The sequence below is a fragment of the Sus scrofa genome, chromosome 7 (assembly GCF_000003025.6).
Source record: "Sus scrofa isolate TJ Tabasco breed Duroc chromosome 7, Sscrofa11.1, whole genome shotgun sequence".
Taxonomy (NCBI): domain Eukaryota; kingdom Metazoa; phylum Chordata; class Mammalia; order Artiodactyla; family Suidae; genus Sus; species Sus scrofa.
In genome coordinates, this window is record NC_010449.5 from 113,559,407 (window position 1) to 113,575,294 (window position 15,888).

At 39.4% G+C, this 15,888-nt stretch overlaps 1 protein-coding gene across 2 annotated transcripts in view; it reads right to left on the bottom strand.

Moving 5' to 3' along the window:
- TRIP11 (thyroid hormone receptor interactor 11) overlaps window positions 1-15,888 on the bottom strand; it is a 76,006-nt gene that overhangs the window by 35,001 nt on the left and 25,117 nt on the right. For both annotated transcript variants that reach the window (XM_021099621.1, XM_021099622.1), the window contains exons 8-11: window positions 15,215-15,255; window positions 13,965-14,051; window positions 11,869-12,081; window positions 7,883-10,903 (exon numbers count right to left, since the gene is read on the bottom strand). In XM_021099621.1, coding sequence (XP_020955280.1) covers window positions 7,883-10,903; window positions 11,869-12,081; window positions 13,965-14,051; window positions 15,215-15,255 — 3,362 coding nt within the window. The remainder of the gene's footprint in view (window positions 1-7,882; window positions 10,904-11,868; window positions 12,082-13,964; window positions 14,052-15,214; window positions 15,256-15,888) is intronic.

The following is a 15,888-nucleotide window of genomic DNA, read 5'->3' on the forward strand; positions in this document are numbered from 1 at the left end:
GCCACAGCAACGCGGGATCCGAGCCGCATCTGCAACCTACACCACAGCTCACGGCAACGCCGGATCGTTAACCCACTGAGCAAGGGCAGGGACCGAACCCGCAACCTCATGGTTCCTAGTCAGATTCGTTAACCACTGCGCCACGACGGGAACTCCCGGATCTTTAATCCACTGAGCAAGGCTAGGGATCAAACCTGTGTTAATCAGATTTATTTCTGCTAAGCCACAAGGGACACTCCCAAATCTGCAGACTTTAGATCTATGAGTATCAATGAAACAGAATGAGATTGTACAAGCTAAAACTACAACAGGAACAAACAAAAAGAATACCTGATTGCTCTGCATTCTTCTATCAGCCTTACAAGCCCTAAGATGCTACACTCAATTCTGGTTAGTGAGCAAGAGAAAGCTGCTACCCTCTCAGAGTCTTGCTCATGCTGATTACAGACCAGTACGGTAAGAAGCTAAGGCGCTATTCTGAAAAGGAAGAACATACCTCAGCAAATCCATGTACCCACTTAACCAGATGGCAAAGAAGTGGAAAATGAGGGAGACTTTAGTGAAGTGAAAACGACCTCAAGCATACCCAAACTTTAATCGAGGACTCTTAAAAGACAACCTAACTGACAAAGGAAGTTAAATCACTTCGTGTCTAGTGCCTGAAAGCACGTAAACACTCAAGAAGCACTTGGTGAATATTCCACTGTTCCACCTCATTTTGCTTCCAAATTTCTACTACTGAATCAGAGTAAAAAGGCACTCCACCAAAAAAGCCCATAGCTCTGATCATAGTACGATGGAGTTGGTCTTCAATACATTCTTATTAAAATCTACTATCAACTGTACATAAAGGTTTAAATACATCAAAAACTACTGATAATTTAGTTGCTATAACCTTCCATTTTATGGATGAATAAACAAACCAACAAAGTCAAAGCACACCCAAAGGCACACCAGTGACAGAGCTGGGATTAGAATACGTACTGAGAGACGTGATTAAGATGGCGGAATAGAAGGACTGGAGCTCAACTTCTCTCCTAAGAACAATGAAATTCACAACTAAAGACTGAGCACACTTCACCAAAATGGGCCGGAAACTAAAAAAGATACCCTACTCCAGAAGAAAAAGAGGAGGCCACATCAAGAGGTAGGAGGGGCGATTTCACAATATAAACAACCCCATACCTCCTGGGTGGGAAGCTCCACAGACTGGAAACTAACTGGTTCACAGAGACTCACCTACAGGAGTGAGGGTTCTGAGCCACACATCAAACTCTCACGTGTGGGGATCTGGCCAGGGAGAAAGAGCCCCTGGAGCATCTGGCATTGAAGGCCAGTGGGGCTTGTGTGCAAGAGCTCCATGGGACTGGGGGAAACGGAGACCCTATTCTTAAAAGGTGCACACAGACTTTCACGTGCACTGGGTCCCAGGGCAGAGCAAAGTCTCCAAGGGAATCTGGGTCAAACCTGACTGCAGTTCTTGGAGGACATCCTGGGAAAACGGGTGAATGTGGCTTGTTGTGAGGGAAGGACATTGAAAGCAAAGCTCTCGGGAATATTCAGCAGCAGTGCCTTTCTTTGGAGGGGGCCATTTTGGGAAAATCTGGCCCCACCCGTCAGCCAGCTGCTGAGAAGCCCCTGGGCAAACAACAACCCAGGTGGGATCACAGCCCCACCCCTCAGTAAACAGGCTACCTAAAGACCCCTCAGGCACACAGCTGCCTCTAATCCCATCCAGAGACTAAGCCCCACCGACCAGAGGGATTAGAATCGGCTCCTCTTCCCAGGGGGCAGGCATCAGCCTCTCCCATCGGGAAGCCTACACCAAGCCCCCATACTGACTTCAGCCACAGGGGGGCAGACATTGGAAGTAAGAGAGGCTACAACTCTATTATCTGTAAGAAGGTCACCACACCAAAAACCTATAAAAATGAAAAGGCAGAGGACTATAACTCAGATGAGGGAGAAAGAAAAAACCCCAGAAAAACAGCTAAGCCATGAGGAGATTCTCAGCCTCCAGGGAAAAGACTTTAGACTGTTGATGCTGAAGAAGATACAAGACATTGGAAATAAACTGGAGGCAAAGATGGATAACTTCCAGGAAACACTGACCAAAGAGATACAAGATATCAAACTTAAACAAGAAGAGATGCAAAATACAATAATTGAAATTAAAAATTCACTAGAAGCAGCTAACAGCAGAATACAGGAGGCAGAAGAACGAATAAGCGAGGTGGAGGACAGATTAGTGGAAATTACGGATGCAGAACAGAAAAGAGAAAAAAGATTGAAAACAAATGAAGAGAGTCTCAGAGAACTCTGGGACAACGTGAAACGCACCAACATCTGTATTATAGGGGTGCCAGAAGGATAAGAGAGAGAGAAGGAGACAGAAAAAATATTCCAAGAGGTAACAGCCGAAAACTTCCCTAACATGGGGAAGGAATCACTCACTCAAATCTAGGAAGCGCAACGAGTACCATACAAAATAAACCCAAGGAGGAACACATACTAATCAAACTGACCAAAATTAAAGACAAAGAGAAAATCTTGAAAGCAGCTAGGGAAAAGAAACAAATAACATACAAGGGAACCCCGATAAGGCTATCGGCAGATTTTTCAACAGAAACTCTGCAGGCCAGAAGGGAGTGGCATGATATACTCAACATGATGAAAGGAAAAAACCTCTAACCAAGATTACTCTACCCAGCAAGCTCTCGTTCAGATTTGAAGGAGAAATCAAAACCTTCTCAGATAAGCAAAAGCTGAGAGAATTCAGCAACACTAAACCAGCCTTACAACAAATACTAAAGGAACTTCTATAGGCAGAAAAGAACAAGAGAAGAAGGAAAGGAAAAAGAGCAGCAAAAACAAATCCAAAGTAATTAATAAAATGGCAATAAGAACATACATATCAATAATTACCTTAAATGTGAATGGACTAAACGCCCCAACCAAAAGACACAGACTAGCTGAATGGATACAAAAACAAGACCCATACATATGCTGTCTTCAAGAGACCCACTTCACTTCTAGGGACACATTCAAATTGAAAGTGAGAGGGTGGAAGAAAATACTTCATGCAAACGGGGATCAAAAGAAAGCTGGAGTAGCAATACTCATATCAGACAAAATAGACTTTAAAATGAAGAATATTTTCAGGGACAAAGAAGGACATTACATAAAGATCAAAGGATCAATCCAAGAAGACGTTATAACAATTTTAAATATTTACGCACCCAACACAGGTTCACCACAATATATAAGGCAACTGCTAACAACCTTAAAAGGAGAAATTGACAATAACACAATCATAGTGGGGGACTTTAACACCCCACTTACAGCAATGGACAGATCAACCACACAGAAAATCAATAAAGAAACACAGGCCCTGAATGAAGCATTAAACCAGATGGACTTAATAGATATTTATAGGACATTTCATCCAAAAGTAACAGAATACACATTCTTCTCAAGTGCACATGGAACATTCTCTAAGATTGACGATATCCTGGGCTACAAATCCAACCTCAGTGACTTTAAGAAAATTGAAATCATATCAAGCATCTTTTCCGACCACAATGCTATACGACTGGAAATCAACAAAAAAAAAAACTGCAAAAAACACAAACACGTGGAGACTCAACAACATCCTACTAAACAATGGATCACTGAAGAAATCAAAGAGGAAATTAAAAAATACCTAGCAGCAAATGACAACGAAGATACGACACTCCAAAACCTATGGGATGCAGCAAAAGCCGTTCTAAGAGGAAAGTTTATAGCAATACAAGCCCACCTCAGGAAACAAGAAAAAGCCCAAATAAACATGCTAACTTTACATCTAAAGCAGCTTGAGAGAGAAGAACAGACAAGACCTAAAGTTAGTAGAAGGAAAGAAATCATAAAGATCAGAGCAGAAATCAATGAAATAGAAACAAGGAAAACCATAGAAAAGATCAATGAAACGAAAAGCTGGTTCTTTGAAAAGATCAACAAAATTGATAAATTCCTAGCCAGACTTATCAAGAAAAAGAGAGGACTCAAATCAATAACATTAGAAATGAAAAAGGAGAAGTAACAACGGACATCACAGAAATACAAAGGATCATAAGAAACTACTATATGCCACTATATGCCAATAAAATGGAAAACCTAGAAGAATGGACAAATTCTTAGAAAAGTACACTCTTCTAAGACTAAACCAAGATGAAATAGAAAAGATGAATTGACCCATCACAAGAACTGAAATTGAAACTGTGATTAAAAAACTTCCAACATGGAGTTCCCGTCGTGGCGCAGTGGTTAACGAATCCGACTAGGAACCATGAGGTTGCGGGTTCGGTCCCTGCCCTTGCTCAGTGGGTAAACGATCCGGCGTTGCTGTGAGCTGTGGTGTAGGTCGCAGATGCGGCTCGGATCCCGCGTTGCTGTGGCTCTGGCGTAGGCCGGTGGCTACAGCTCCGATTCGACCCCTAGCCTGGGAACCTCCATATGCTGCGGGAGCGGCCCAAGAAATAGCAACAACAATAATAACAACAACAACAACAACAACAACAAAAAAAGACAAAAAAAAAAAAAAAATAAAAAAAATAAAAAAAAAAAAAACTTCCAACAAACAAAAGTCCAGGACCAGATGGCTTCACAGGCAAATTCTATCAAACATTTAGAGAAGAGCTAACACCTCTCCTTCTGAAACTATTTCAAAAAATTGCAGAAGAAGGGATACTTCCAAACTCATTCGATGAGGCCACTGTCTCCCTGGTACCAAAACCAGACAAAGACTCCACAAAAAAAGAAAACCACAGGCCAATATCACTGATGAACATTGATGCAAAAATCCTCAACAAAATACTAGCAAACCGCATCCAACAATACATTAAAAGGATTGTACATCATGATCAAGTGGGATTTATCCCAGGGATGCAAGGGTTCTTCAATATCCGCAAATCCATCAGCGTGATACACCACATTAACAAACTGAAGAATCAAAACCTTACGATCCTCTCAATAGACGCGGAAAAAGCCTTTGACAAAATCCAACACCCATTTCAGATAAAAACCCTTCAGAAAGTGGGCATAACGGGAACCTACCTCAACATGATAAAGGCCATATACGACAAACCCACAGCGAACATCATTCTCAGTGGTGAAAAGCTGAAAGAATTCCCGCTGAGATCAGGAACAAGACAAGGATGTCCACTCTTGCCACTACTCTTCAACATAGTTCTGGAAGTCCTAGCCACAGCAATCAGAGAAGTAAAAGAAATAAAAAGAATCCAATTGGAAAGGAAGAAGTAAAACTATTGCTATTTGCAGATGACATGATACTATACCTAGAGAATCCTAAAGACTCTACCAGAAAACTGTTAGAGCTCATCCACGAATTTGGCAAAGCTGCAGGATACAAAATCAATACACAGAAATCGATAGCGTTTCTATATACTAACAATGAAAAAGCAGAACAGGAAATTAGGGAAGCAATCCTGTTTACCATCGCATCCAAAAGAATAAAATACCTAGGAGTAAACTTACCTAAAGAAACAAAAGACCTGTACTCTGAAAACTACAAGCCGCTGATGAAAGAAATCAAAGATGACACAAATAGATGGAAAGATATACCATGTTCGTGGATTGGAAGAGTTAATATTATCAAAACGACTATACTACCTAAGGCAATCTACAGATTCAATGCAATCCCTATCAAATTACCAAGGACATTTTTCACAGAACTCAAACAAAATATTTTAAAGTTTGTTTGAAAGTACAAAAGACCACCAAAGACATCCTGAAAAAGAAAGTCCGGGAGCCTGGAGGAATCAGGCTCCCGGACTTCAGACTATACTACAAAGCAACAGTCATCAAAACTGCATGGTACTGGCACAAAGACAGAAATAGAGATCAGTGGAACAGGAGAGAAAGCCCAGAATTAAACCCATGCACTTACAGCCAACTAATCTATGAGAAAGGAAGCAAGACTATACAATGGAGAAAGGACAGCCTGTTCAGTAAGTGGTGATGGGAAAACTGGACAGCCACATGGAAAAGAATGAAATTAGAACACTCCCTAACACCATACACAAAAATAAACTCCAAATGGATTAAAGACCTAGATGTAAGACCAGACACTATCAAACTCCTAGAGGAAAACATAGGCCAAACCCTCTCTGACATAAACAATAGCAACATCTTCTCAGATCCACCTCTTAGAGTGTTGACAATAAAAAGAAAAATAAACAAATGGGACCTACTCAAACTTCAAAGTTTCTGCACAGCAAAGGAAACCCTAAACAACACAAAAAGACAACCCACAGAATGGGAGAAAATCTTTGCAAATGAATCGACTGACAAGAGATTCCTCTCCAAAATTTATAAACAACTTCTGCAGCATACCAAAAAAACAAACAACTCCATCAAAAAATGGGCGGAAGATCTAAACAGACAGTTCTCCAAAAAAGACATACAGATGGCCGAGAAACACATGAAAAGATGTTCAGCGTCACTCATTATTAGAGAAATGCAAATCAAAACCACTCTTAGGTACCACCTTACACCAGCCAATGGCCATCATCCAAAAGTCTATAAACAATAAGTGCTAGAGAGGGTGTGGAGAAAAAGGAACCCTAGTATACTGTTGGTGGGATTGTAAATTGGTGCAACCACTGTGGAAAGCAGTATGGAGATGCCTTAGAAAACTAAATATAGAACTACCACTTGACCCAGCAATCCCACTCCTGGGCATCTATCCAGAGAAAACCACGACTCGCAAAGACACATGTACTCCAATGTTCATTGCAGCACTATTTACAATAGCCAAAACATGGAAACAACCTAAATGTCCATCGACAGAGGAGTGGATCCAGAAGATGTGGTACATATACACAATGGAACATTACTCAGCCATCAAAAAGAACGAAATACCAGCATTTTTAGCAACATGGATGGACCTAGAAACTATCACGCTAAGTGAAGTCAGACATACAATGAGACACCAACATCAAATGCTTTCACTGACATGTGGAATCTGAAAAAAGGACAGATGGAACTTCTTTGCAGAACAGATGCTGACTTACAGACATTGAAAAACTTATGGTCTCCGGAGGAGAAAGTTTGGGGGGTGGGGGGATGTGCTTGGGCTGTGGGGTGGAAATCCTGTGAAATCAGATTGTTATGATCATTATACAACTACAGATGTGATAAATTCATTTGAGTAATAAAAAAAAATGGAAAAAAAAAAAAAAGAATAGGTACTGAGCCTGCAACTATGTGGAAAGTACTAGTCATGGCTAACACTTTTTGAATACCAGGCTGTGACTGATTAATTCATAAAAATCAATTTAACGTGGTTATTCAGCACTTTTTTAACAGAGCATCACATGCAATAAGAATGTAATTTCTGATTCCTGAAACTTTTTGTTTCAGTTTCACACACACACACACACACGTGCTTACTATGTCACACGTAAAATGTATTCCTCACTGCAGATCACTGTCAAAGATGCAGCATGTAGTTCATAGAGCTTCCTGATGTAAGAACCTCTAAAATGTTAACCATTACTCGCAGCTACTGAAATACGCCTAAAGTGTGATTAAACTGCAGTAACCTCAAAATTCTCTCTTGTAGAACGTTTCTATTTTCAAAGAAAAAACATTAATTGCTTCTCAACCTTTTTTTTCTACTTAGACTGTATAAAATTAATCTTATACTAAAAATATTTGGAAGTATCTGATAATTGAGCGAAGCAAGTTCCAGATGCCTCTGAGGAAAATTTATTTAGAGTGAATCAAAATACCTCGAAATAAACATTTGTAAATGAGTATTTCGGGACGACTATTTCTCCTCCACCCCAAACGTCCCTCTACAACTCTACCCAGAACATACCTGCTCTTTTTCCTTCAGTAGTTGCTCAAAAGCAAGAGCCTTCTCCTTCAGTGAGTGGCACTCAAACTCTTTTTCTCGCAGCATCATAGAAAACTTTGCATTGGTCTCTTGCAACGCTTGATATTCTGTTTCCTTCCCCCTGGATGTTTCTACTATTTTCTCATTTTCCCCTTTTAGCTTACAAATGTCCATTTCTAAAATTAATATTCTCTCCTTCAGATTTGTCACTGCCTGCCTCAAAAGTTCATTTTCATTCACCTTATTAGTGAAGTTTTCATTCAAAGAAAGTAACTGATCACTTTTAGCTTTTATTAAGAGGTCTTTTTCCTTAAGTGACTTTTGTAAGACATCTTGCTTCTCCTTTAGCTGTTTAATTTCTGAATCGGTTTGTTCGTGTTCTTTTCTTTCTAGCTCTGAGGTAGCAGCGATCGAATCAGACAGTCTGTGATTATTTTCTTGGAGAGTTCTAATCGTTTCATCTTTTTCCTGCAGTGATTTTCTTAGCTCTTCTATTTCTTGTTTAGAAGAATCACTTGAGACATCAGACGTAATAGTTCTAAGAGACTCCGCTGACTGGGAAGTAAGCGATGCTCCAGAAGGGAGCTGAGGTGAAATAATATCAAGTTTTCCCAGAAGAAGATCTTTGGTATTGCAAAGCTGCCCGATGCTGTGCTGAACCTGGGCCAGTTCCTGCCCAAAATTTTTGAGCTTGGTTTCATTCTGCTCATAACTTTGGATCAGGCCAGTGTAGTCCACTTGTAATTTAGAGTTGTTATCGCTGTCAACCAGAACTTGCGCCTGAAGTTGATGAAGCTCTTCCTGGAGCTGGGCTGACTCGTGTTGCATATTTTGTACCGTAGTCATTACCTGCTGTTTCCACTCTTCCATTTTCTTTACCTGTTGTTTTAACTTGTCGCGTTCTTGCAGAAGCTCCTCAAACTGATTGCTGTTAACACCTCCCACCTCATCGCTGGTGTTCGATGTTTGTAAAACTGTCAGTAAGGTCTGACATTTCTGACTCAGCGCGTCTATTTCAATGTCTTTCTCTCGAATGATACGAGATAAATTCTGCACCGTTTCTCTAAACATATCTTGACCACTACTTTCAAATCTAGTGGATAATTTTTTATTTTCGTCTTGCAACTTATTGAGAGCTGCTTCTTTGGCAGCAACTATATCCATCATCTTGTGATATTCTGTTTTCAGCTGGCTATTTTCCCTCGTCTTCTCACTCAAGACAGCTAGCACTTGTTCCCGTTCCATAGCATAGGCCTGCAGCTGCTGTTGCAGGTAAACGACATCCTGCGTATAGGAAGCTGAAGAAATTCGAGCATGAAGAGCTTGAATCTCCAAATCTTTCTGCTGGATGATCTGAGTTAGTTTACCAACCTCATCTTTGGACAGCTGATCAATCTGCTTAGTTAAAGATATATTCTTTTCATTTAGAAGTTTAATCTCCAATTCTCGTTCTTTTATTCCTTTTACTAATCGTTCCGTTTCGGCCTTGGATAAGTCATGCTTTTCACTTCCATTTTCTATATTAAGGCCCTGAACTTTCGTTTCTTGAAAAATATCAGAATTCTCTGTTTGAACATCCTGTCTTTCTTCATGCAACTGGGTTTTGATTTGTTCAATTGTTTTTTGCAAATTCTTAATTTCCTCATCTTTCTCTAAAAAGAGTTGGGTGTGTGAGACACTCATTTGCTCATGCTGATACTTAAACTCATCCATTTCCTTCTTCTGCTCCTGTAAAGACTGAAGCAGTTGTATTTTACTCTGGTTTTGATCTTCAATTACCTTTTGATGATGTTTTATTTCCTTTTCAAGATTATCCTTTATTACATTCAGTTGCAGTACCTCAGATTCGAGCCCTGTAACACTATCGAGAGGTTTAGGCTCAGCCACAGGTGCAGCTCGACTCTGCTGTTCCCTGAGTCGTTCCAGTTCCTCTTTCAGGTGATTGTTTTCTTCTTTCATGGATCCAAGACTTCTGTCTTTTTCCTCTATGGTTTGCCTTAAAGTTTCATTTTTTCTTAAGGTCTGCGTATATTTACCTAATTCCTCCTGAAGCTCTAAATTTCTTCCTTTAAGTTTTTCAATAAAAACCTCTTTCTCATTTACAAGTTGGGTCAACTGCTTCTGCTCTTCTAAACTAGATGACAAAATTCCCTTAGTTTCTTTATGATCAGTATCCATCTGCTCAATATTCTTTTTGAGTTCCACTATTTCCAAGTCTTTCTCTTGATTGAGTTTAATTAAACGCTCATGTTCCAGCTGTAAAGCAGAGGTACTCAAATTACGTGCATGTGACAGTTCTTCAATGGTTCGCTCATACTTGTTTGCTTCTTCCAACAGCCTCTTCTCAGCCCGACACAATTCTGCTTCTAACTGTCCTTTCTCCATCTTTAAAGCCTCCACAGCAGCATTTTTTTCCAAAGAAATCTGATTGTTACCAGCAATAGATTCTTCCAACTGATGTCTTACATCTTCACATGCTAAATTCAACTTTTCGTTTTCAGTTTTGAGGTCAAAAGCAACTTTCTTTAAATTTTCATTGAGCTGTTCCATTTCGGAGAGATTTTGCTTTAAGTTCCTGACTTCAGCTTCCCTTTCTTTAAGTAAGTCATCTTTAAAACTACTGTTAGAGTCTTGATTGAGAGACTGAGTTAACTCATCCCTGACTCTGGAAAGCTCCTCCTCTTTTCGTTTAATGTGCTCCTGGAGTTCAAAGTTCTCCTTCTGGATGTTTAAATTCTGCGTGTGTGATTTATTTAGCTGATCTACTAAATCTTCTACTTTATCCTCAAGCTTCTGCTTGGTTAAATGTATATCATTTAGGACCAGTTCGCTTTGAATTAACTTTTCTTTCTGAACGTCCAACTCTTTAGTAATGTTCATTTTATCATCTTCAAGCTGATGAACTCTCTTTTTTTCATCTTTTAGATCTTCTTTCAGTTTACTGATGGCATTATCTCCCTCATTTTGTTGTTTTGATAGCTGATCTTTGACCAAAATCATGTGCTGAAAGAAAAATTAATTTGCACGGTAACTTTAAAACATTCACTTTAGTACCTAAAGAAAATGTCATGCATAATCATCAGATAGTTCTAATCTTAATTTTTTTAAAAAACTGACCTTATTTATTTATTTTTTGGCCACATCCACAGCATGTGGAAGTTCCTGGGCCGGGGACTGAACCCGCACCACAGCAGTGACAATGCTGGATCCTTAACCTGCTATGCCAGAAGGGTACTTCCACTTCTAATCCTTCTTAAAATACCTTTTAAAAACTCCCAACATGGCTCAGCAGAAACGAATCTGACTAGTATCCATGAGGAGGCAGGTTCATCCCTGGCCTCGCTCAGTGGGTTAAGGATGCAGTGTTGCCATGAGCTGTGGTGTAGGTCGCAGATGCAGCGTGGACGTGGCCTTGCTGTGGCATAGGCCAGTGGCTACAGTTCCAATTTCACCCCTAGCCTGGGAACCTTCATATACTGCAGGTGCGGCCCTAAAAAGACAAAAACAAAAAACAAAAAACTCCCAACAAAATCATGTACTAATTATCTTATAGCAAATCTACTTTATCATTTTAGAGATTAGAACTTAAAAGCAAATAAGGTAAATGATATACATGGTATTTACTTTCAACTCTTAAATACAGGAGCAGAGAGACAACAAGCTATAGCCCATGAGCTAAATCACACCTGCTGCTTGTTTTGGTAAATAAAGTTTATTGTTTACAGATGACAACAGAAGAGCTGGGTAGTTGCAGATGTGACTACATAGCCTATAAAACCAAAAATATTTACTAACACTTTATAAAAAAGCTTTCCAATCTCTTTGACTAGAGCATCAATTAGCTAAAATATTAATCAAATGACAAAAATTAATTCATACCAGTTTTGCTTACTAATCCAGTGTTCAGTCTGAGTAGAACACACTGCTACACTGTCCTTATTGTATAATTCAATATAATCTATTGTTACCTTTGTAGCTTCTTGGTTCTGTTTATCCAATTCTTCTAACTCAGCTATTAGTATTTCCTTTTCAGCAATGCTCTGATTGAGTTCTTGTTCCTTTGCCTCCAAATTTAGCCTTAAATCACGTAATTCTGAATCCAAATTCATGTCTCTTACAGTTGCACGTTTAATTATTTCATATTCACTGTTCAATTTTAAAAGTGATGTCTGAAGTTCTTCCTTAAATGATAAAAGGGAAGAAACAACATGTATTTTCAACTGGAAAAAGGGACACCAAAAGATTAAAAACACACATATCTAAACAAAACTGGGAAGATGCTCTGCTCTGGAAACACTGCCTCAGCAAAGCAAACAAATTTAACAAGCCACAGCCCTCATGCATGTACAATTTTATTTGTAGCTTCAAGCCAACCGTTTCTATAACCCTAGACTAGATGCGACAACTATAAATTTGTCTTCTAGCTCCAACTTCCTTATATAAAAAGTTGCCCACTTGAGAGCCTTTCCAGCCCCACTCCCACTGCTGCTTCCCTTCTGTCTCTTTCCTCCCACAACACACCTATTTTTCCAGACATCCCAAGCCTTCCAGCTTTTCCCTTCCATTCCGTGACATCATCACCAACAGCCATAGGCTGAAACGTAAAATACCAACATTCACTCTAAAGCGTGTCCTAATTAGAAAATAATCCATTTGTCAGTCTTTTTGGTAATACCCCTTTCCTTGCTAATGTTATTAAATTCTGCATAATTTTTTTAAAAATAAGGAAAATAAAAGATTCATTTTCCCTCGTTTCTGGCCTCTGTCAGAATACGAAACCCTTTCTCAACCCAAGAAAGAACCCTCCTTTCTTCCTTTACCTCCTCACCTGAGCACAGACTGTGTTCCCATCTCTCAAACCTAATGCTCCTAAAGATGTAGTTACATGTGATGTTTTTTAGTACATTTTATGTTCTGTTCTGTTTAATGTTTCCCTCCAAAATCCCAGACGTGGTACAGTTCTCTATGCTTCAACATTATTTCAACTTCTGAATATAATGTTTATGATAAACCCTCTATCACTGCAAAGACTTCTTTCATTGATAAAGATTTTTAAAAACCAAACTTCTATGGAACCTACTTTCAAGTAAATAAGAATCTCAAATTTCCACAAAGAGTCTAATATATACCTTACGAGTATATAATACAAGTGTGAAGGATACTCCATTTGTACTATCTGAAGATTTTCAGGATGTATTATTGAATACGTACATCAATAAATATGCTTTCTTAAAAATTAAGGTTTTAAATTGAGTTGAAACACTGGCCTATAATAATACAGCTTACAACTGTTCTATATTTAAGAAACTACCTTTGGGAGTTCCCGTTGTAGCTCAGCAGAAACAAACCTGACTAGGATCCATAAGGATGCAGGTTTCATCCCTGCCTCGCTCAGTGGGTAGGGGATCTGGCATCTGGTGTAGGTCACAGATGCAGCTCAGATCCTGAGTTGCAATGGCTGTGGTGCAGGCTGGTGGCTACAGCTCTAATTCAAGCCCTAGCCTGGGAACCTCCATATGCCGTGAGTGTGGCCCTTAAAAAAAAAAAAAGCTACCTTAGCCATGGACTTATCCTCAAATGGTACAAACATAAAAAAACCTTTTCCCATTCCCCACACTGCATTACAGAATCTTAATCCATCCTTGCTACCAATATACACTTTCCTACCACTGCGAACGTCCATCTTTACCCCTCATCACTAAGAAATTCCTGTCCACCACACTGGACACGTTCTGGGCCATGTGAACAATGTAGAGTCACCACAGTATGCCACTCCAGACTCTCCACCCACCTGTGTATGCTGCCGCTGACCCTCGTCTGAAACCACAACAGAGCCTTTATCTATCTTTTCTTCTTCCATCTGTATGCCTACCAGTTCATCTCTAAAACAAAATTCTGGCCAGCCTCTCTTACTACAAACCTTGCCCAAGTACTGCCACCTGGCCCGACAAGCATCAATGAAGTCAGCTTTACCCTCAGGACTCTCAAGAACTAAATACTCCATTTTGATATAAACTGGCCTTAGCTGTGATTTTAATTCTTTCCCCATTGCTACTGCACCCACCTTTTCTTGATTCAATAATGAATTCTCTTTTTCTAAAACTTGGACATGCATTTTAAGTTTCAGATTGTCTTCAGTGAGGTTGTTATCCTATAAAAATATTAAAACAGTTTGTTTCCAAATAACAAGAAATTTCAAGTTTACAAAAGAGCAGGCAAGCTATACAACTGTGCGTTTCTACTCAGCATGTCTTTAATGATATATACAAATTATAAGCAGACAAAAGCATACAACAATGGACCATCTAAAGCCAGTCATTTTATAGATACTCTTATAGAGGATTTATTACATTTGAAAAAGTGAATACATTTAAAAAAAGCTTGTAGGGGAGTTCCCGTCGTGGCGCAGTGGTTAACGAATCCGACTAGGAACCATGAGGTTGCGGGTTCGGTCCCTGCCCTTGCTCAGTGGGTTAACGATCCGGCGTTGCCGTGAGCTGTGGTGTAGGTCGCAGAAGCGGCTCGGATCCCGCGTTGCTGTGGCTTTGGCATAGGCCGGTGGCTACAGCTCCGATTCAACCCCTAGCCTGGGAACCTCCATATGCCGCGGGAGCGGCCCAAGAAATAGCAACAACAACAACAACAAAAGACAAAAAGACAAAATAAAAAAAAATAAAAATAAAAAAAAGCTTGTAGTCATTTAAAAAAATAACCCAGAGTTCCCACTGTGACTCAGTGGTTAATGAATCCAACTAGGAACCATGGGGTTGTGGGTTCGATCCCTGGCCTCACTCAGTGGATTAAGGATCCGGCATTGCCGTGAGCTGTGGTGTAGGTCGCAGACTCGGTTCGGATCCCACGTTGCTATGGCTGTGGTGTAGGCTGGCGGCTACAGCTCTGATTAGACCCCTAGCCTGGGAACCTCCATATGCCATGGGTAGGGCCCTAGAAAAGACAAAAAGACAAACAAATAAATAAAATAACCCTTTGAATTTCTTAAAGGAAATTAAAATGCATTCATCACTTGGGCAGAAGATCTGTTTCTGAGGTCTACAAATACCTAACATTTGTCAAATTAATCTTCAAAGTGATATACTTGTATTTTCCAATTATGTAACTTTTTATAATTATTATGTCAATTTATGATGCAAAAAACTTGCCACCAATCAACAAACATAAAATTACTAAGATGAAAGTTCCTAGGATAAGTTTACATCTATTTGTAAAAAATACAAAATAAGTAATTATAAGTAATCAAAATCTTTTTTCTTAGTAAACCAAAGACAAAAATTTTTTTCTCTAAAATGAAGTTACCTGGTTTAAATTACTCAGTCTCTTTATTTCGTTTCCAGCATCTGTAAAAACAAGGAACCCGACATTAAAATTCTTTAAAATAACTTAGTAATTATCTTCTACATTAAACTCAAATGAAATCCAACTTTTAAAAAATGTACATAAGCACAATTAGCAAGCCCTAACAGTGAAATGTATTTTTGCTATTTTGCATTTGTTTCAACTATACCAATGAAATCATAATATAAATGCCAGTCGGAAACTACGTTAAAATCCAATTCTATGGAATAGTATAAGAAAAAATTATAATGGCATTCTGGATGAATCATAAGTCATTTTCTTGATAAAAACATTAACAAAACTACATTTAAAAATGAGTTGATTCAGGAGTTCCCATCATGGCTCAGTGGTTAACAAATCTGACTAGGAACCATGAGGTTTCAGGTTCAATCCCTGGCCTCGCTCAGTGGGTTAAGAATCTGGCACTGCTGTGAGCTGTGTTGTAGCCTATTGGCTACAGCTCTGATTAGACCCCTAGCCTGGGAACCTCCACATGCCATGGGTGCGGCCCTCAAAAAGACAAAAAAAAGAGTTGATTGTAGGGCAAGAAACAGTATAAAAACTAAGCACAGGGGTGGGGGGAATATATACTTACACCATAATAAAATAATCCCAATTATCTAAAGTGACTTTGA